The following is a 21,161-nucleotide window of genomic DNA, read 5'->3' on the forward strand; positions in this document are numbered from 1 at the left end:
CCACAGCAACAAGGGATCTGAGTCACATCTGCGACCTACACCACACCTCACAGCAATGCCAGATCCCCAACTCACTGAGTGAGGCTAGGGACCGAACCTGCATCCTCATGAATCCTGGTTGGATTACTTTCCACTGTGCCACAATAGGAACTCCCCTTTGCCTTTTTTTTTTTTTTTTTTTTTTTTAATACCTGCAGCATATGGCAGTTTACCAGGCTAGGGGTTGAATCGAAGATGCAGCTGCTGGGCTACATACACTATAGCCACAGCAACGTTGGATCCAAGCCATGTCTGCAACCTACACCACAGCTCACAACAACACCAGATCCTTAACCCAGAGAGCGAGGCCAGGGTTCGAATCCACATCCTCATGGATCCTAGTCAGATTCGCTAACCACTGATCCACATAGGGAACTCGTGCCAATTTTTAATCAGGTAATTTGGATTTCTTTTTACTATTGAGTTGTGAGAGTTTCCTATATATTTTTCATATTAATCCCTTATCAGATATGTGATGTTCAATATTTTATCCCTTTTTATAGGTTGCCTTTATACTCTACTGATTGTTTCTTTTGCTGTGCAAAAGCTTCTTAGTTTTACCTAGGCCCACTTGTCTAATTTTGCTTTTTTCACCACATTCAAGAAATCATTAGCAAGAACAATTTTGATGAAGCTTTCCCCCTGTGTTTTCTTATAGGAGTTTTAGTTTCAGGTCTCATGTTGAAGTCTTAACGCTTGATTTGTGTATGATATAAAGGTCCAATTTAATTATTTTGTATGTGAATATCCAATTCTGCCAACATCATTTGTCGAAGAGACTCTCATACTACATGTGTTCTTGGCAGCGATGTCAAAGATCGACATGGATTTAGTTCTGGGCTCGCTATTCTGTCCTACTGTTCTATATGCCTGTCTTTATGTCAGTACTATACTGTTATATTTACTGTAGCTTTGCAATCTATCTTGAAATCAGTAAGGGTTAATTTTCTGTCTGGATATTCTATCTATTATTAAAAGTAGGGTTACTGAAGTCTCCTATTGTATTGCTGCCTATTCTTTCCTTCAGTTCTGTCAGTGTCTGCTTTATGTAATAGGTGCTCTGATGTTGGGTAAATATTTATTTAAAATTGTTACATGTTTCTAATTGACACTTTTAAAAGTATATAATGTCCTTCTTTTCTCTTATAATAGTTTCTTATTTAAAGTCTATTTTGGAGTTCCCATCGTGGTGCAGCGGTTAACGAATCCGACTAGGAACCATGAGGTTGCGGGTTCGATCCCTGCCCTTGCTCAGTGGGTTAACGATCCGGCGTTGCCGTGAGCTGTGGTGTAGGTTGCAGACGCGGCTCGGATCCCGTGTTGCTCTGGCTCTGGCGTAGGCTGGTTGCTACAGCTCCGATTCAACCCCTAGCCCGGGAACCTCCATATGCCGTGGGAGCGGCCCAAGAAATAGCAACAATAACAACAACAACAAAAAAAAAAATAAAAAAATAAAAAAATAAAATAAAGTCTATTTTATCTGATATAAGTATAGCCACTCTTGTTCTCCTTTGGTCACCATTTGCATGGAGTATCTTTTCCCATCTATGTGCTTTCAGTCTATGTGTGCAATTAAATCTAAAGTGAATCCTTTATAGATGGTATACAGATGGATTTTTTTCAATCTACTCAGTCATGCTTTGTGTCTTCTGATTGGGTTTAATCTATTTATGCTTAATCTATTAATTATTTACAGGTATTATTGATAGAGAAGAATTTACTGTTACAATTTTGTTTTCTGTTTTGTAGTTTTTTTGCCCCTCTTTCCTCCCTTGCCATGTTCCTTTGTCTTTCATTGATTTATATCGATATGTTTTGATTTCTTTCCAATTTGCTCTTATGTATCTTCTATAGGTATTTTTGGGGGGTTACTATGGGAATTACATAAAACAGCTTTAGGAAGTTCCCTTCATGGCTCAGCAGTTAATGAACCCAACTAGAATCCATGAGGATGCAGGTTCAATCCTTGTCCTTGCTCAGTGGATTAAGGATCTGGCGTTGCAGCGAGTTGTGGTATAGGTCACAGACGTGGCTCGGATCACCCATTGCTATGGCTGTGGCATAGGCTGGCAGCTGTAGATTCGATGTGACCCCTAGCATATGGAACCTCCATATGCCGAGGGGCAGCCCTAAAAAGACAAAAAACAGAACAAAACAAAAAAAAAACCACAGTTTTAACTCTACTTTAAGTAGATAACAACAAAAACTCTACACCTTTACTTCACACCTCAAACACACTTCGTTAATACTGATGTTATAATTTACATCTTTTTATATAGTATAGCCTTTAGCATATGTTTATAGCTATAGCAATACTTGATATTTCTGTCATTTAACTTTTATACTAGAATTAAAAGAGATTTATATATCACTATTCTAGTAGTAGTGTGTTTTTCGTCTATATACTTACCAGCAAGTTTTACACTTTCACATGCTTTTATGTTGCTGTTTAGAGTCCTCTGTTTCAACCTGAAGAACTCCCTTTAGCATTTCTTATAAGGTAAGTCTAATGATGATTAAATCCTTCAGCGTTTGTTTGTCTGGAAAATTCTTTATCTTAGCCTCACTTCTTTAGGACAGTTTTACTTATTATAGTATTTTTTCTTCTTAGCATTCTGACTGTATCATTCCACTCCCTTCTAGACTGCAAGATTTCTGCTGAGAAATTCATTGATAGTCTAACAGGGTCCCCTTATACATATTAAGTCACTTTTTAATTGATGACTTCAAAATTCTTTGTCTTCGTCTTATGACAATGTGATTATATGAGGCCTGTGTGAATTTCTTTGATTCATCCTCTTTGAGGTTTAGTTGGGCTCTGGATGTACATTTCCTTTTTCAGATTCGGGAAGATTTCAGCCACTATTTCTATGAAAAAGCCTTCTGGCTCTTTCTCTTTCCCTCTCTCCCTCCTCACCTCCTTTCCTCCTATGGGACTCCTGCAATGCATATATTTATCTGTTCTATTGTGCTCCTTAAGTCTCAAACTTCCCTCACTCTTTTATATTCTTTTTCTTTTGCTCCTCTGACTAGATCATTTCAAATGACTTATCTGTGAGTTTGCTAGTCCAATCCCTTTTATTGGATTTTTAAGTTCATTTATTGTTTTCCTCAGCTCTAAGATTCTGTTTCATTCTTTTTTTCCTGCTTTCTTAAAATTCTTGCTTTTTCCATGTACTGTTCTTCTGGGCTCTTTATGAACATTTACTGAACATACTTATGACAATTGTTTTGAATTCTCTGTCAGGTAGCTCATATATCTCCATTTAATTAGGGTCAGTTTCTGAAGCTTTATGTTATTTCATGTTTTAGACCATGTTTCCTTGTTTCTTCTTCTTTAAAAAAATTTTTAATTTGATTGGCGTATAACTGACTTACAATGTTGTATTAGTTTCGGGGGAATAGCAAAGTGATTCAGTCATACACACAAATATATCGTCTTTTTTTCCAATACAGGTTATTACAAAAGTACTGAGTAGCTTTTTCTGTGTTGAACAGCAGGTCCTCATTACCCAACTTCTTCTTTTTCTTTAAGTATTTGTGTTGGCGTCTGCACATTAGAAAATACAGCCACCTCTCTAAGTCTTCACAGACAGGCCTTGTACAGGAAAAAACCTTCACCAGTCTGCTCTCTCAAAACATCTTTCTAATTCAAATCATGGTCTTTGGATCTTAGCGGCCATGAGGCATCTAGAATACAGCAAATCTCATGAGTGCTACAGGACATGTGAGACAAAAGCTATTCCCTTGGGCAGGCACTGGAAATCTTGGAATGATATGCACAGTCCAACTCTTTCCCTTCCCAGACAGAATCTTCGACCAGTGAATATTTTCATGCTAGAACAAACTGCAAGCTTTGTTTTAGCACCCATCATACTTTTAGAGTATGTCAGGTCCCATCAGTAGCCTGAGGCAGACAAGACAGGAACCAATTCTTTGGCCATTCACAGAAAATTTACAATGACTGATACATGGTTCAGCTCTTTTCCTTTCTCCCTAGGGAGAAGCTGGAAGCTGAAGATTTCCTGCCAAGATACATGGTTCAGCTCTTTTCCTTTCTTCCTAGGGAGAAGCTGGAAGCTGAAGATTTCCTGCCAATTGTATGGCACTGTGCTAGGGGTATGAATTACAGTGAAAGGGTGTCTTGCATTTTCCTACTGGCTTTGATGTGACTGGTCTCAAGCTTTCTTAGGGTGCAGGAGCCCCTCAATTAGTTTTGAGATTTCTCACAAAGGAAATTAGTTCATGCATTGTTGTTGAATTGGCGGGTTCCATAGGCAAAGGTGAGTCTAGGGCTTCCTATTTCAATATCTTACTGACTTGCTACCATATTTAGCTTCATTGATCTTTATATCTTATGTTAGAGTTTCCTTGGAGGTCTGGTAGTCCTTGGCTCTCTGTTCATATTTGAGAGGGGGCCCTAAAAGGCTAAGTGGTATCTCTATGGTTCAGTTGGGGTTTGTTACATAGGCAGGTTCACTGTAGGGTTCTTATTAGTTTCATTGAAGGACTACTGAGTCCAGTATCTTTAGATACTTTCTTAGAAGTTGATCCGATTTCTGAGAGAATACTTCCATTTCTGCTGACTGGAAGGTTCAAGAGTGGTTGCTAGTATTCTGGAAGCTGAGCAGAGAAATGGGCTGCTGGGTGAGGATGAGACTAGGCATTCATTGGGTGAACAGGTCACACAATTTGGAATATATACTTTTGTTTAATTACCCCTTTCTGCATTCACTACAGTATCTGAAGCAGTTAGATTTTTCTATCTAATAAGTAACCCTGAAATCTCAGTGGCATAATATGAAAGCATTTATTTTTTATACCCATGTCTACTGTTTAGCTCAAGCAGCTCTGTTTTAGATCACAGGGTCTGCTGATCAGATAGGACAGCTCTGTGAAGTGTGTAGTCTGCCTGGGACTATCCTGCTCTATATCTCTCCTTCTGGAGTCCCAGGTAGAGTAGAAGCTAATTAGGAGGTACACACACACACACACACACACACACACACACACACACATACATACACATATATAGTCCCTGACTTAGAATGGTTTAACTTACAATTTTTTCCATCCTAAGTGGAAGATCTGTATTCTTCTCAGAATGGCAAAGGGTATATGGACAAGGCCAACCATGCATGCATATTTTAAAGTTTTACTTACGTTTCACTAACTGGTATCCTATTGCTGAAAGTAAGTCACAAGGCCAATCCCAAAGCCAAATAGTGAGAAAGTACACTTTACCCACCCTGAGGCTATGACAAGGGTGTGGCTATATAATACTACCGGCAGGGGAATGAGTAAATGAGACCAATATTTCAAAATGCCATGGTATCCTTGCTATTATTAGTGCCTAGTATCCTCCAGTCCAGAGTCCCTCTGCTTCAAAACATCCCAAAGAATAAATCTCTAGGCTCTACTTGAGAAGGAAAGGAGAACATGCCATATCTTTCATGCTTTGGACCTATCTTTTTACAAGTATTTTACAAGCCAGGTTGGAAGTTTTTCTGGGATACCATGGTACAGAATGGCTTATTTCTCGGGAATTCTCATTGTTGATTTAGGATTCAGCTTTTCAAGTCTACTTTATTAGACCATTTTCTCTCTAGCTTTCCAGACTTTATGCTTTATTCTTTCCAATTCTCTTTAATCTTATGTATTTATGCCTTAAAAAAAAAGACACTGTAAAAAATTGTGGAGGAAGGCATGCGTTCAATCTGCATCATTAACCATAGGCTCTTAATTATAGTATATATAGTACACACAAATAACTGTTAATTCGTAGAAAAAATTCAAGCAGGGAGATGCTCTAGTCAACATTTGAGTTATTTTCTGAAAAGTAAGAGAAGTGTAGGAAAAAAAGATAGTCCATAGTTCAAAGTTACAAGTATACATACGTTACATGCAAACTGCTTAATAGCTGGATATGTGTTACATGTAAATGCTGATTCCTTTTTCCTTCCTCCTTGCTCTGAGGGGTTTTTTGTTTGTTTTTTTGTGGGGTTTTTTTGGGCTATGCCTATGGCATGAGAAAGTTCCTGGACCAGGGATCAAATCTATGCCACAGCTGTAACCAGAGCCACAGCAGTGACAACACTGAATCCTTAATCTGCTGAGCCACAAAGAACTCCCTGATCTGAGGTCTTCTGATCTACAGTCCTATGTGACTAGGCATGAAACACCATGGATAGTGGGCAGAAGAAGGTTTTAGTGAGGAAGATAAGTACACTTTCTCAAAAGGAGTATTATTCACTGCAGAGTTTGTGGACAGAGAAACAATGAAGCAACTTAAAATTATCATCTCACCTAAATAATCTGATCCTCTGAAGAGTTCAGGTGATGGGAAGCTACTTAAACTCTCTTCAGAACTCTTGTATTCCGTATAAGAGTCTGTGACTGAATAACTCAGAAGAGAGCTAGAAACATCATGCTGCAAACTTAGTCCTATGGAATAATAAAAAAAGGGTAAAATGGTTCAATAATAAACAGATTCGAAATCCTAAAAACTCAAATGTATAGAAATGTAATGCAGTTATATACAAATAATGTAAAATGACATATACAAATGAAAAGGCATACTATTGTACACAGCTTTAATTTTAACCTTAGAAAATAATTCTGGGAGTTTCCATCATGGCTCAGTGGAAATGAATCTGACTAACGTCCATGAGGGTGCAGGTTTGATCCAAGGCCTTGCTCAGTGGGTTCAGGATCCAGCGTTGCCATGAGCTGTGGTGTAGGTTGCAGATACAACTCAGATCCTGTGTTGCTGTGGCTGTGGTATAGGCTGAACTCCACGATCGGGAGTTCCCGTCGTGGCGCAGTGGTTAACGAATCCGACTAAGAGCCATGAGGCTGCGGGTTTGGTCCTTGGCCTCGCTCAGTGGGTTCAGGATCCAGCGTTGCCATGAGCTGTGGTATAGGTTGCAGATAGGCTTGGATCCTGTGTTGCTGTGGCTGTGGTATAGGCCAGCAGCTATAGCTCCAGTTCCATATGGAACCTCCATATACCGTGGTGAGGGCCTAAAAAGGTTAAAAAAAAAAAAAAAAAAAGAAAAGAATTCTGCTTTTGATATGGAGAAAATGCTTTATAAACCTTTGTTGTTTTTCAAAGTTTTATAACTTATTCCATCCATATTTTGGTTCAGTTTTAATTCTTGACTAAAAATGCAATTTTTATATATAAGTAACCCACTAACTGTAAGCTAACTTGCTGAGGAGAAGAAAGAGTGATTCTAGTTATTCCATTTTATTTTATTTATATATTTATTTTTTGTCTTTTTTGCCATTTCTAGGGCTGCTCCCACGGCATAGGGAGGTTCCCAGGCTAGGGGGTCTAATCAGAGCTGTAGCCACCAGCCTACACCAGAGCCACAGCAACACGGGATCCGAGCCGTGTCTGCAACCTACACCACAGCCCACGGCAACGCCAGATCGTTAACCCACTGAGCAAGGGCAGGGATCAAACCCGCAACCTCATGGTTCCTAGTCGGATTCGTTAACCACTGCGCCACGAAGGGAACTCCTAGTTATTCCATTTTAAAAACAATGAACAAAAACATAGACTCAAAGGAACATAGCTCAAAGGAACTGGACAGACAGCCCAGACATATATGAGCAACTGATTTTTGACTAAGACTCAAAGGTAATTCAATGGAGAAAGGATATTCTTTTAAACAAATTACTCTGCAACAACTGTATATCCACATGCAAAAGCAAAACACTCCTCTCTTCCATCACATAAAAAATTAACTATAAATGCACCATAGTTTTAAACGTAAATAAAAACTTCTAGAAGTAAACACAGAGGAGAAAAATCTTCATGACATTGAATTAGGCAAAGATTTCTTAGATATAACTAAAAGGATGATTCATAAAGCAATAGCAGTGATAAAATGGACTTCAAATTTTAACACTTTTATTCAAAAGAGACAGTTAAGGTGAAAAAACAAGCCATAGACTAAGAGAAAACATTTGTAAATGGACTGGAATCCAAAATATAAAGAACTCTGAAAACTCAATCTAATAGGAAATGGGGGAAAATATCTGAACAGAAAATCTTCCAGACTTGGAGAGGTTTTGTTTGTTTGTTTGTTTTGTCTTTTGTCTTTTTAGGGCCACACCCTGGGCATATGGAGGTTCCCAGGCTAGGGGTCAAATTGGAGCTATAGCTGCCTGCCTACGCCACAGCCACAGCAACCGAGCCCCATCTGCAACCTACACCACTGATCATGGCAACACCGGATCCTTAACCCGCCGAGCGAGGCCAGGGATCGAACTCACAACCTCATGGTTCCTAGTTGGATTCGTTTCTGTTGCACCATGACAGGACCCAGACTTGGAGGTCTTAAAGTCATCCCTGTGACAGCAGCCTAGAATGAAGACCTTTCCAATAAATGACGGGGATAGAAATTAGTACTTAAAGAACCACAAGGTTGAGTTAAAAAGGGTGGGGGGGTGCAAATCAACTATAAAGGAAAAAAATAAAAATCATTTAAAACCGGGGAGGGGGGATACACCCTGCTATAGTCATTCAGCATTTATCAAACAAAACATAGGTGAACGCTAATAGAAACTGGCAAGGTGGAGGGTAAGGGATGAAAGGAGAGCACTGCTCTGAAAATCCATTATCTTCCATCCTGGAGTTGACATACCTATCTCTGCTCATCCATTATCTACCTGAGACAATAACTTTTTGTCCTTCCTACTCTGACCTCACCATACCTCTTCTCTTCTACTCTAACTCCCTCCTTAAAGTTGACAATTGTTGGGAGTTCCTGCTGTGGCTCACTGGTAGCAAACCCAACTAGCATTCATGAGGACGGAGGCTCAGTGGGTTAAGGATCCGGCGTTGCTGTGAGTTGTGGTGTAGTTCACAGATGTGGCTGGTGTAAGCCAGCAACTGTAGCTCCGATTTGACACCTAGCCTGGGAACCTCCATATGCCATGGGTGGGGCCTTAAAAAGCAAAAAAAAAAAAAGTTGACAATTGTTTCCTACCTGGCCACCTCTTTTAGCCACCAGTGCCACACTTAAATTGACTGACTCAATCCACCATCCTTAACCTCCTCAGAAGTCAGAGGCAGGATATCCCTCTGAGTATCTTATGCTTCCTCTACTTCAAAGGCCCAAGAGCGTCCTTCCTTGTCCTTGCTGCTTTTTACTTTTCTCACTTCATTGTCATCCTTTTCACCCAAGTTGTTAAATCTCTCCTGCCTACCGCCTCTCAAAATTCCCTTCCATCAAACCCCAGAACTCAAGCCAGGCTCAGAAATTAGGAAAGCTCCAGAATTACCATCTGGGCAGTTGGGTAGAGAAAACAATAAACAAATGTTCCTGGAGTTCCCGTCGTGGCACAGTGGTTAACGAATCCGACTAGGAACCATGAGGTTGCGGGTTCGGTCTCTGCCCTTGATCAGTGGGTTAACGATCCGGCGTTGCCGTGAACTGTGGTGTAGGTTGCAGACGCGGCTCAGATCCCGCGTTGCTGTGGCTCTGGCGTAGGCTGGTGGCTACAGCTCCGATTCGACCCCTAGCCTGGGAACCTCCATATGCTGTGGGAGCGGACCAAGAAATAGCAAAAAGACAAAAAAAAAAAAAAAAAAAAAAAAAACAAATGTTCCTGACTGTATCAAAAGAAAGGTGTTCCTGGTGTCACAAATTAGAAATGCATTTAAAATTATATTTATATCAAATTACAGTAAACAGGAGATCCCGCTGTGGTGCAACAGGATTGGCACTGTCTTGGGAGTGCTGATATGCAGGTTTGATCCCCAGCCCAGCACAGCAGGTTAAGAATCTGGTGTTGCCACAGCTGTGGCAACTGCAGCTCAGATCTGATCCGTGGCCCAGGAACTCCATATGCCACAGGGCAGACAAAAAAGAAAAATATATATACATATCATCAACATTTTAACAAGTCAAATAGTTTGACAAGACTTTTACCAAAAAGTGCAACCTCTCCTCTTATAATGTCCTATCATAATGTCCCTCTTAGAGACAATTATTTTCAACTCTATTAACTCTACTGTTTCTTTTAATATCTAGATTTATATTTATAAATTAAATGTATTCACTGATCTTATTTATTCTATTGTTATTCTATTTATATTTACAAATTGATCCATGTAAAGATAAATATATTTACAATTGATCCATGTTCTATGAGCTCTATTATATCACCTTTTTGCTGCAAGTTTTTGTTTTTCATTTGAGTTATTGATTACTTAATTTTAAATTAGTTTTCTAGGAGTTTCTATTGTGGCTCAGTGGATTAAGAACCCAACATAGTGTTCATGAAGATGCAGTTTCAATTCCTGGCTTGCTAAGTGGGTTAAAGATTCAGTGTGGCTGATCAAACTCCTGGAAGAGAACATAAGTAAAACATTCTCTGACATCAACCTTACAAATGTTTTCTCAGCTCAATCTCCCAAAGCAACAGAAATAAGAGCAAAAGTAAACCAATGGGACCTAATCAAACTGACAAACTTTTGCACAACAAACGAAACCAAAAAGACAACTTACAGAATGGGAGAAAATAGTGTCAAATGATGCAACTGACAAGGGCTTAATCTCTAAAATATACAAGCAACTTATACAACTCAACAGCAAAAAGCCAACAACCCAATGGAAAAATGGGGAAAAGATCTGAATAGACTGTTCTCCAAGGAAGATATACAGACGGCCAACATGCACATGAAAAAATGCTCAACATCACTAATTATTAGAGAAATGAAAATCAAAACTACCATGAGGTACCACTTCACACCAGTCAGAATGGCCATCATTAATAAGCCCACAAATAACAAATGCTGGAGAGGGTGTGGAGAAAAGGGAACCCTCCTGCACTGTTGGTGGGAATGTAAACTGGTACAACCACTGTGGAAAACAATATGGAGGTACCTTAGAAAACTAAATGTAGAACTATCATATGACCCAGCAATCCCACTCTTGGGCATATATCCAGACAAAACTTCCCTTGAAAAAGATACATGCACCCGTATTCATTGCAGCACTATTCACAATAGCCAAGGCATGGAAACAACCTAAATGTCCATCGACAGATGAATGGATTAAGAAGATGTGATAAAACAAACAAACAAACAAACAGGAGTTCCTATCCTGGCTCAGCCGAAACGAATCCCACTAGGAACCATGAGGTTGCAGGTTCGATCTCTGGCCTTGCTTAGTGGGTTCAGGACCCAGCATTGCCGGGAGCTGTGGTGTAGGCTGCAGACACGGCTCGGATCTGGCATTGCTGTGGCTCAGGAATAGGCCGGTGGCTACAGCTCTGATTAGACCCCTAGCCTGGGAAACCCCATATGCCTCAGGTGTGGCCCTAAAAGGACAAAAAGACAAAAAGTAAAAAACAAAAAAAACAGACTACCAGTTAAAAATAGAAAAGTCATTTTCACTTAAGAATGTCCCTGATGAAGCAATAAAATGACTGATTTATTAAATTCTCCACGTCGGTTAAATATTCTGTGTGACAAAATGAGAAAATAATAAATATATCTGCTGCAAATCAAAGTAAAATAAAAACACTTAGTGATTGAGGTGCCTGCTGATTTTAGGCACTACTTTCATGGAACACCAATTTTACTTGAAAGAACAATTTCTAGACAAATTATACTGATCCGAATTTAGGTATCTGGCAGACATTTCCTCAAAACTGAACCCAGTGAGCCTGGGAAAACAAATGACAGCATTGGTTGCCAATGATCAGATTCAACTTTTCAAGAAGAATTGGTAATTTGGCAAACATATATCTACCGTCTTGAGCTTGACAGCATCCCATTACTTAAAGAGACTTTTCTGATTATATTGGTGTTGATTTCAACAAATATGGTTTTTGGTATCATATAATAAATCTATCAATATTTGTGCATAACTAAGTGAACTTATATTTCCCAAATGACCACGAGCATGATGTTACAAAATTATGCATGAGAAAATGATCCATCCAAATTTTAAGACAGACCAATAAACTTTAACGTACCAGAATAAGAAAAATGTAGTGATATAACTTCGGACTTCACATGGCAACTAACCTTTAACAAAACACTTGTTGAGATCTGCTACTATCAAAGATTATCTGAAAAGGCTATTAAAATATTCTTCCCTTCTAAAACTCAAACAAAAGAAGATGTGGTATATATACACAATGGAATACTACTCAGCCATAATAAAGAACAAAATAATGCCATTTGCAGCAACATGGATGGAACTAGAGACTCTCATACTAAGTGAAGTAAGTCAGAAAGAGAAAGACAAACGCCATATGATATCACTTATATATGTAATATAATATGCAGCCCAAATCAACTTTTCCGTAGAAAAGAAAATCATGGACTTGGAGAACAGACTTGTGGTTGCCAAGGAGGAGGGGAAGGGAATGGGATGGATTGGGAATTTGGGGTTAACAGATGCATAACTATTGCCTTTGGAATGGATAAGCAATGAGATCCTGCTGTATAGCACTGGAAACTGTCTAGTCACTTATGATGGAGCATGATGGATGATAATGTGAGAAAAAGAATGTGTGTGTGTGTGTGTGTGTGTGTGTGTGTGTATGTGTGTGTGTGTGTGTGTGACTGGATCACCTTGCTGTACAGTAGAAAATTGACAGAATATTGTAAACCAGCTATGACGGAGAAAAAAAAAATAATTTAAAAAAGCACTCTAGATCAGGAGTTCCCGTCGTGGCGCAGTGGTTAACGAATCCGACTAGGAACCATGAGGTTGCGGGTTCGGTCCCTGCCCTTGCTCAGTGGGTTAACGATCCGGCGTTGCCGTGAGCTGTGGTGTAGGTTGCAGATGCGGCTCAGATCCCGCGTTGCTGTGGCTCCAGCGTAGGCTGGCAGCTACAGCTCCGATTCGACCCCTAGCCTGGGAACCTCCATATGCCGCAGGAGCAGCCCAAAGAAATAGCAAAAAGACAAAAAAAAAAAAAAAAAAAAAGCATTCTAGATCAGTATTTAAAACATTGATTGCATTTTTTGGTGTCTGACAGATTTAAACCTTACTGCTCCATGTTGCCCTTATGCCTGATATCTGTGCAAGCCGATAAGCTCTGGTGCTCCATCTTTTGGCAAGTTAAAACCATTCATAAGAAAACTTATCCTGGGCCCGCCCTCTCTAACCACCTATAAACCCCAACCTACTCTCCTTTCCCTGCTTCCCAAGATACTTTCAGTCCTGCTCAGGAGATACCTTCCTCTCCAGAAGACCTCAATATATCAGTAATAAAACTTTCCATACACTCTTGGTATGTGGGTAGCATCGTTAACCTTGAAATTTGAAACAAATTTTGGGTGGGGATCTATCCTGTCTGTGCAAAATCTGAAATCAGAAAAAAATGCATCTTTCTACCATGTTTTAACTTTTGGAATTGCTCTAGAAGTCTAATGCCATTCATATTCATGATTGCTTATTTGCCATCAATAATTTTTGCTCTGGAAGAGTAAAGGAGTTCTTTTTCTTGAGGATTTAAGGGTTTTTGTTTTTTTTCACCATGCCTGCAGAACATGGAAGTTCCTGGGCCAGGGATCAAACCTGTGCCACGGCAGGAACCCGGGGTGCAATAACAATGCTGGATCCTTAACCTGGTATGCCACAAGGGAACTCCTATCTTGAGGATTTTTTTTTTTTTTTGGCGTTAAAACCTCTTGATTTATTCAGATTATTTTACATACAATGATGCAACTGTGACCTCAAAGTGTGCAAAGTTAAAGCCTTCAATTGCAGCTGAGAGGAGAGCATGGGAATGGTACACCCTGGGAGTGGGATGACTCAGGGATGATGGGCAGCCTCCTTCCCAGGGCCAGGGGTGGGGGAGTGACCTGAGGAGCAGGGCCCAAGTGGCCCAGGAACAGGGGAAGGGGGCAGAGACCTCCCTCTGGCATAGGTTAGGAGAGGATTTTTTAAATTACATCATGTACCTTGGCATGGATCTTTTTCATTAATTATGATGGGCAGAAGGTGAGTTCTTTCAGTATGTACTCTCATGACAATTTTTATTTTTATTTATTTATTTGGTCTTTTTGCTTTTTCTTGAGCCGCTCCCACAGCATGTGGAGGTTCCCAGGCTAGGGATCTAATCGGAGCTGTAGCCACCGGCCTACATGAGAGCCATAGCAACTCGGGATGCGAGCCATGTCTGCGACCCACACCACAGCTCACAGCAACGTGAGATCCTGAACCCACTGAGCAAGGCCAGGGATCAAACCTGCAACCTCATGCTTCCTAGTCGGATTCATTAACCACTGCGCCATGATGGGAACTCTTCTTGACCATTTTTAATTCTAGAAAAAATTTCTAGTTTTATGTGTTCAATAATTTCCTTTCTGGAACTCCTGCACTGCTGATGGGAATGTAGGTTGGTACAACTACTATGGACAGCAGTGTGGAGGTTACCTAAAAAAAATTAAACAGAGCTACCGCATGATTCAGCAGTCCTACTCCTGGGCATCTATCTGAAGAACACTACAATTTGAAAAGATACATGCACTCCAATGTTCACTGCAGCAGTATTTACAATAGCCAAGAGATGGAAGCAACCTAAATGTCCATCAAAAGAGAACTAGATAAAGAAGATGTGGTCCATATATACAATGGAATATTACTGAGCTATATGAAAAGAATAAAATATTGCCATTTGTAGCAACATGGATGGACCTAGAGATTATCATACTAAGTAAAGTAAGTCAGACAAGGACAAATATCATATGAGGTCATTAGTATGTAGAATATAATAAAAATGACACAAAAGAACTTGATTCACAAAAGCAAAAAGACTCAAAAATTTAAAATTAAACTTACGGTTATCAAAAGGGAAACACCTGGGGGGAGGGATGAATTGGGAGGTTGGGACTGGCATATACATACTACTATATGCAAAACAGATTGGTAACAAGGACCCATAGCTCGGGGAAATCTACTCAGTACTCTGTGGAGCCTACATGGAGAAATAATCTGAAAAAGAATGGCTATATATGTACGTGTATGACTGCTTCACATCACTGTACATCTAAAACTAACAACATTTTAAGTCACTTATACTCCAAAAAAATTTATTTAAAAAATAATTTATTTTCTGTTTATTTTATAATGTTTAGAACTACTATTTTTCAGATGTGAGAATGCCTGGGCTCAGCTTCTAATTATTTTCCTTTTTAAAATAGCAGCTTTATTGAAACATAATTCATGGAGTTCCTGCTGGGGCTCAGCAGGTTATGAACCTGACTAGTAGTGAGGATGCGGGTTCGATCTCTGGCCTTGCTCAGTGGGTGAAAGGACCTGGTGTTGCCCTAAGCTGTGGTGTGAGTTGCAGATGCAGCTCAGATTCTGTGTTGCTGTGGCTGTGGCCTAGGCTGACAGCTGCAGCTCTGATTCGACCCCTGGCCTAGGAATTTCCATATGCCGCAGATGTGGTGCTAAAAAGCAAATACACATACACACATTTATAAAATTTTTATATATATATGTAAAATTTTATATTCCATAGATAGCAATCTTTAAATTTTTTTCTTTTTAAGCTTGTACCTGCAACATATGGAAGTTCCTGGCTAGGGAGGAATCGGAGCTGCAGGCTTATGCCACAGCCATGGCAACACTGGACCCGAGCCTTATCTGTGATCTATGCCGCAGCTTGCAGCGGTGCCAGTTCCTTAACACACTGAGCAAGGCCAGCGATCAAACCTGCATCCTCATGAACAGTACGTCGGGTGCTTAACCTGCTGAGCCACAATGGGAACTCCACCATCCTCTAAAAATTTTAAAGTGCCCAATTGGGTGGTTTTAGTACATTCACAGACTTGTGTTACAGTATTTCTATCTTTTATCTTCTCTTTAATGTCTTCCAACTTTTGGAATATTTCCTTAAATTCATCACCCAAACCTTCATAAAATGTTTTATTTCTGATTTCATATACCTATTTTTTCTTTTTAGAGCCGCACCCCTGGCATATGGAGGGTCATATGCAATATGTTTTAAGAAAACTCCTCTATTTTATTTTCTAGCAGGCTAATTTGATTTTCAGCTGAATACATCCTAATATTACGTTCATTTATCGAGTTTTAAATTTTGATGATATTTTTAGTGTCCAGAGGCTATAATTTTTGTTATAGCAGCCTGTTATATCATGGATTCAATGGCCTCTTTTCTCTAAAAAGATAGTGAAAGTTTTCTCCCATTCCCTCTGGTATTAATTCTTCTGTTTGTAGTATTTATGGCCTTTCTTCTATGACACTGATTTTCTTCAAAGGTTTCAGTGTTCCTGACTGTTCATATCTCTATTTGAGAATCTGTTTTGTATGGCACAGAGATAAATGCCGAAACAACAGTCCAGCTCTGGAGATTTTAGAAAAGTGATAAGACAATCTGGGAACTTACTTTCTGGGAGGGATGCTCTCCTATGTTTTGTGGGTATTGTAGGTTATAAGGGGCACTGCCCTAACTGTCTGGGTAGTATCTACACTAGACGTCTCCTACGTCACAATTCCCACTTCGGAGCACCATCATTTATCTTTTCCTGGGGTTAACAAGCATATGCGTAATCTACATTTTCCACTTTTTCACCCCTCTGCTATCCTTGTGGTAATCCGACTCTTCTCTGCTTCTCACTCCAGCTCCAGAATTGCTCCTTAGGAGCCAAACCCTTGGTTCACTTTGTTTGAACCAGGGTTTCATCCTGTCAGCAGGCACTGGTTGCTGCCAGTGTTTCTAATTTAAGAAGGGGATGAGAAAGGGGCCAGGTCGTATAGTGCCAGAAAGTAGTGCTTAATCCATTACCTCGACATTTCCTTCAGGGTCTTTTCTACTACAGTGTTTTGCATTTATTAACCAAGTGTTTTGAGTTAAGCGTATATCCAGAGTTATTCCTACCTCTGCAGTGGTTTTCCTCTGCTCTTCAAATATTCATCAGTCTGAGCTCATCTGTGTTTAAGAATTTCTCAGTATTTCTGGTGTGGTACTGGCATCCTTTCTTGTTTTCAAAAATAACTTCAATAACATCAATATATAGATGGCTCACACATTTCTATCACTAGCCCTCCACATCCAACTTCCTATTTGATATTGCTACTTAGTCATCTTAAAGGCACTCATAACTTAGTACATGAAAGAGAGAATTTGTTACCTTTCTCTCAAATAAGATTTTTTTTTCGGTGAATGGCACCAATCTATACCCAGTTATGCAAGCCAGAAATACTTGTCATATACATATATTTTTTGGTCAGATTTAGGGCCGCATCTATGTCATACAGAAGTTCCCAGGCTAGGGGTTAAACTGGAGCTGCAGCTGCCAGCCTTTGCCACAGGCACAGAAACGCAGGATCGGAGCCAAGTCTGCAACCTACACCACAGCTCACGGCAACACCAGATCTTTAACCCACTGAGCAAGGCCAGGAATCAAACCTGAGCCACTGAGCCATGATGGGAACTCCACACTTGTCATCTTAGATACCTCTACTTCTTCTTTCTTCTTTCGCCAAATTCTTCCCACAATAGCCATAAGACATGCCCACTTCTTTCCATTTCCAACGTCATTCTTTACTACAAAGTGCTATCATTCCTCCCCTAAACCACTGCAACAGCACCCTAATGGTCTATTTGCATCCATTCCTGCTTCTTTCCACACTGTAGCTAACACGATCATATTAGTCCCTGTTTAAAAGACTTTGGCAGCTTCCTGCTGCTCCAAAGATAAACATCAGTATCTCTCTCTTTATTATGTTTTTTTCTTTTAGGGCCGCTCCTGAGGCATATAGAAATTTCCAGGCTAGGGATATAATCAGAGCTACAGCTGCCGGCCACAGCCACAGCCATGCCAGATATGAGATGCATCTGCGACCTACACCACAGCTCACAGCAATGCAGGATTGTTAACCCACTGAGTGAGGCCAGGGATCGAACCTGCAACCTCATGGTTCTTAGTTGGATTCATTTGTGCTGTGCCATGATAGGAACTCCTAAACATCAGTTATCTTTGACATGGCTATGCAAGGCCTCGGTTTGTCCAATCTTGTCTTCTTATCACATTTCCTCCTCTCCACTTTAGCCACACTGGCTTTCTTTCAGTTCACTGAACACAGAATGTTCAGTCCCACATTAGAGTCTTTGCACATGCTGTTCCTTCTGCCTGGTTTCTCTCTTCATCTCTCTGTAAAGTTAAGTTGTATTTTTCTTCAGATATAAATTAAACTGCCATTCCCTCATGGAAGCCTTCCCTAATCTCTCCAACTAAATTCAGTTATACTTAAGTCTTAAGTCAACTTCACTTCTGTAGCACTGATGGCAATTATAATTTACTGGTGTGTGTTTAAAGGCTTTGAGGATAAAGTCCAGAGCACAAACGGAAGGATTCAAACTGGACAAGGAGAAAGACATCTCTGCCACTGTGATGGGAAAATGAGGCAGATATACAAAAGGATGCTTATGTGTGTAAGAAAGCAAGCTGAGGGAATTCACAGTGATAATCTTACCTGATACTATTTCACTGTTTGATGAACTACTGTCAACCTGGAGGCCTTCTGTCACTGACTCCTATATGAAATAAGAATTAAAGATATAGCACAGATTATGAGATTGAAAATTTTTGTATTATAACACATTGATTTGGTTATTCTGAAAACGTAAAACTAATGTGGAGTTTGTATATCAGTTTCATATGTAACCTACTTTCAGCTTAATGATACATCTACAGTCTTATTTTACTGTTAAATCTTAAAATATGATATTGTGGACATAGCTAGGAAGTCAACGATATACGAGTCAATTACCTACGGCGGGATAAACCAGCAGCTAGAAGACAAAGATGAATATTTTTCTGACCCCCTAGGTAGGAAGGGCTTTTTTCCCTTTAAATGTAAAAGCAAAATAAATCAAAAGATTGATATGTAAATCTAAATACCAGAAACAAAATTAAAGGCAAACAAATGTGGAAATATTTATTATATATGTAAGAGTATAACTATCTTCAATATACGGTGAAGAGGTATTTCAAAAAAGACCCCACACAAATGGGCAGTAAAATGAGAAAAAAGTATCAACTTTACTAGCATTCAAAGAACTGGAAAGTAAGACAACATGCTACTGTTCATTTATCAAATATATATATATATTTCAGATAGAATGGTGCTAACTGGCCAACATGAATCAAAAACTTTCATAATTCAACCCTTGACCCACTGCAAAGTATTTGTCTTAGGATAATAACTTAAGGCACATAAAAAATTTTCTGTTGTAGGATATCCACTGATGTCTAAAAGAGCAAAACCTTGGAAATAATCCTCAACCAAAAAAAAAAAAAAAAAAAACCACAGTTAATTATAGTTTACCTATCTATAAAACAAAGCAATATACTGACACTAATAATTGTATTTTTGAAGATTATTTAGTGTTAGAGAAATTCATACAATAAGATAATTTATAAAGTTTTTTAAAGGCACAGAACAAAAGGAGTTGAAAGAAATATACAAAAACTAAAAGAAAATGTTTAAACACTTTTTTTTGCACAGTCTGAATCATCTATTAGGAGCACTCAACACGGTTAAAATCTGGGGTGAAAGCCTTTTTTAAAAGATGTCTTCTGCGAAAACTGCCCTCCCCCAAAAAACAAGTCATAAAGAAATACGCAAGCTAAAATGCTAGACGACGATCAAATTTAATTCTAATTTAGATGAGTCACAAACAATTTTTATTTTTATTTATTTATTTATGTCTTTTTAGGGCCGCATCCATGGTATATGGAGGTTCCCAGGCTAGGGGTCAAATAAGAGCCATAGCTGCTGACCTACGCCAGAGCCACAGCAAAGCAGGATCCGAGCTGCATCTGCAACCTACACCACAGCTCACAGCAATGCCGGATACTTACTGCACTGAGCGAGGCCAGGGATCAAACCTGCGTCCTCATGGCTACTAGTCAGATTCTTTCCGCTGAGCCACGACTGGGACTCCACAAGCAATTTTTTATATCTGAGTTTCTCCAAACTACTGCTATCTTCAAAACACTGTACAGAATCCATATTAAATAGATCAGGAAGTTATATAATACTCTAATGATAAAGAATCCTCTGTTTTCAGTTGTTAATGCAAAGCCAAATGAGAAACATGAAAATGGCCTTGAAATACTTCAGTGCTACCAAGCATAAGAGAATTACTAAGAAATACTTTATATCTGACACACAGAAAACTAGCCAGTAATAATATCTTTCAAACTGGCTGGCTTGGAGTGGCCCACCTCACTCCTGCCTTGTTGTTAAAGTAAAGAAAAATAAAAAATGCATGGCTCTGAGTCTAACCTCATTCAAGGCCCTATCTAAAAACACATCATCGGAGTTCCCGTCGTGGCCCAGTGGTTAACGAACCCAACTAGAAACCATGAGGTTTCGGGTTCGATCCCTGGCCTTGCTCAGTGGGGCTAAGGATCCGGCGTTGCCATGAGCAATAGTGTGGTTGTAGACACGGCTCGGATCCTGCGTTGCTGTGGCTCTGGCGTAGGCTCCGATTAGACCCCTAGCCTAGGAACCTCCATGAGCCATGGGAGCAGCCCTAGAAAAGGCAAAAAGACAAAAAAATAAAATAAAAAAAAACAACACATCATCAACATTTATAAAGACGCTAGAAAGGTATGTAGTCTCTATTAAACAAAACCATATTATACATTCGTCAGGAGGTACATCAGGTACCACTGGTCTCCACACTAAGCATATCTAAGGACCATACGTGAAACATACATACACTCAATGGTGCAATCTTCTCATCCGAGGCCTCTTCACGAGGGCTATTTTCTTGGAGGCTTTTCTCTCCTGTACCTCTTAACTGAGTGCTAACAAACAAACAACACAATTAGTTTGCACTGTCTGGCCTTGGCTCTCCAAGCGCCTGGTCACTGTTCACATGGTTTAGAATCTGAAAGACTCTGAGGACATCATTAACAACAAGTGAGGAACACAGGGGGTGAACTGGATCAATACCCAACTGATGACACCAATGCTTTCCTAGGGATTTTACCTCACTTGCTTCTAGGTAACTTGGCAAATTACCAAACTAGCTTCATCTATTTTTTTTTTTAAAGTATCCCTTTTTCCAAAGTCAAATTCCTGGGTCTGTGTTCTGAGAAG

The 21,161-nt window shown here is 39.6% G+C and overlaps 1 protein-coding gene across 1 annotated transcript in view; it reads right to left on the reverse strand.

Moving 5' to 3' along the window:
* Nucleotides 1–21,161, reverse strand: part of MEIKIN (meiotic kinetochore factor) — a 104,683-nt gene that overhangs the window by 81,961 nt on the left and 1,561 nt on the right. Inside the window, exons 2-4 of the mRNA XM_021084744.1 lie at nucleotides 20,779–20,866; nucleotides 18,522–18,582; nucleotides 6,346–6,483 (exon numbers count right to left, since the gene is read on the reverse strand). Of these exons, the coding sequence (XP_020940403.1) occupies nucleotides 6,346–6,483; nucleotides 18,522–18,582; nucleotides 20,779–20,866 (287 nt within the window). The remainder of the gene's footprint in view (nucleotides 1–6,345; nucleotides 6,484–18,521; nucleotides 18,583–20,778; nucleotides 20,867–21,161) is intronic.

Source organism: Sus scrofa, chromosome 2, assembly GCF_000003025.6.
Source record: "Sus scrofa isolate TJ Tabasco breed Duroc chromosome 2, Sscrofa11.1, whole genome shotgun sequence".
NCBI classification, from domain to species: domain Eukaryota; kingdom Metazoa; phylum Chordata; class Mammalia; order Artiodactyla; family Suidae; genus Sus; species Sus scrofa.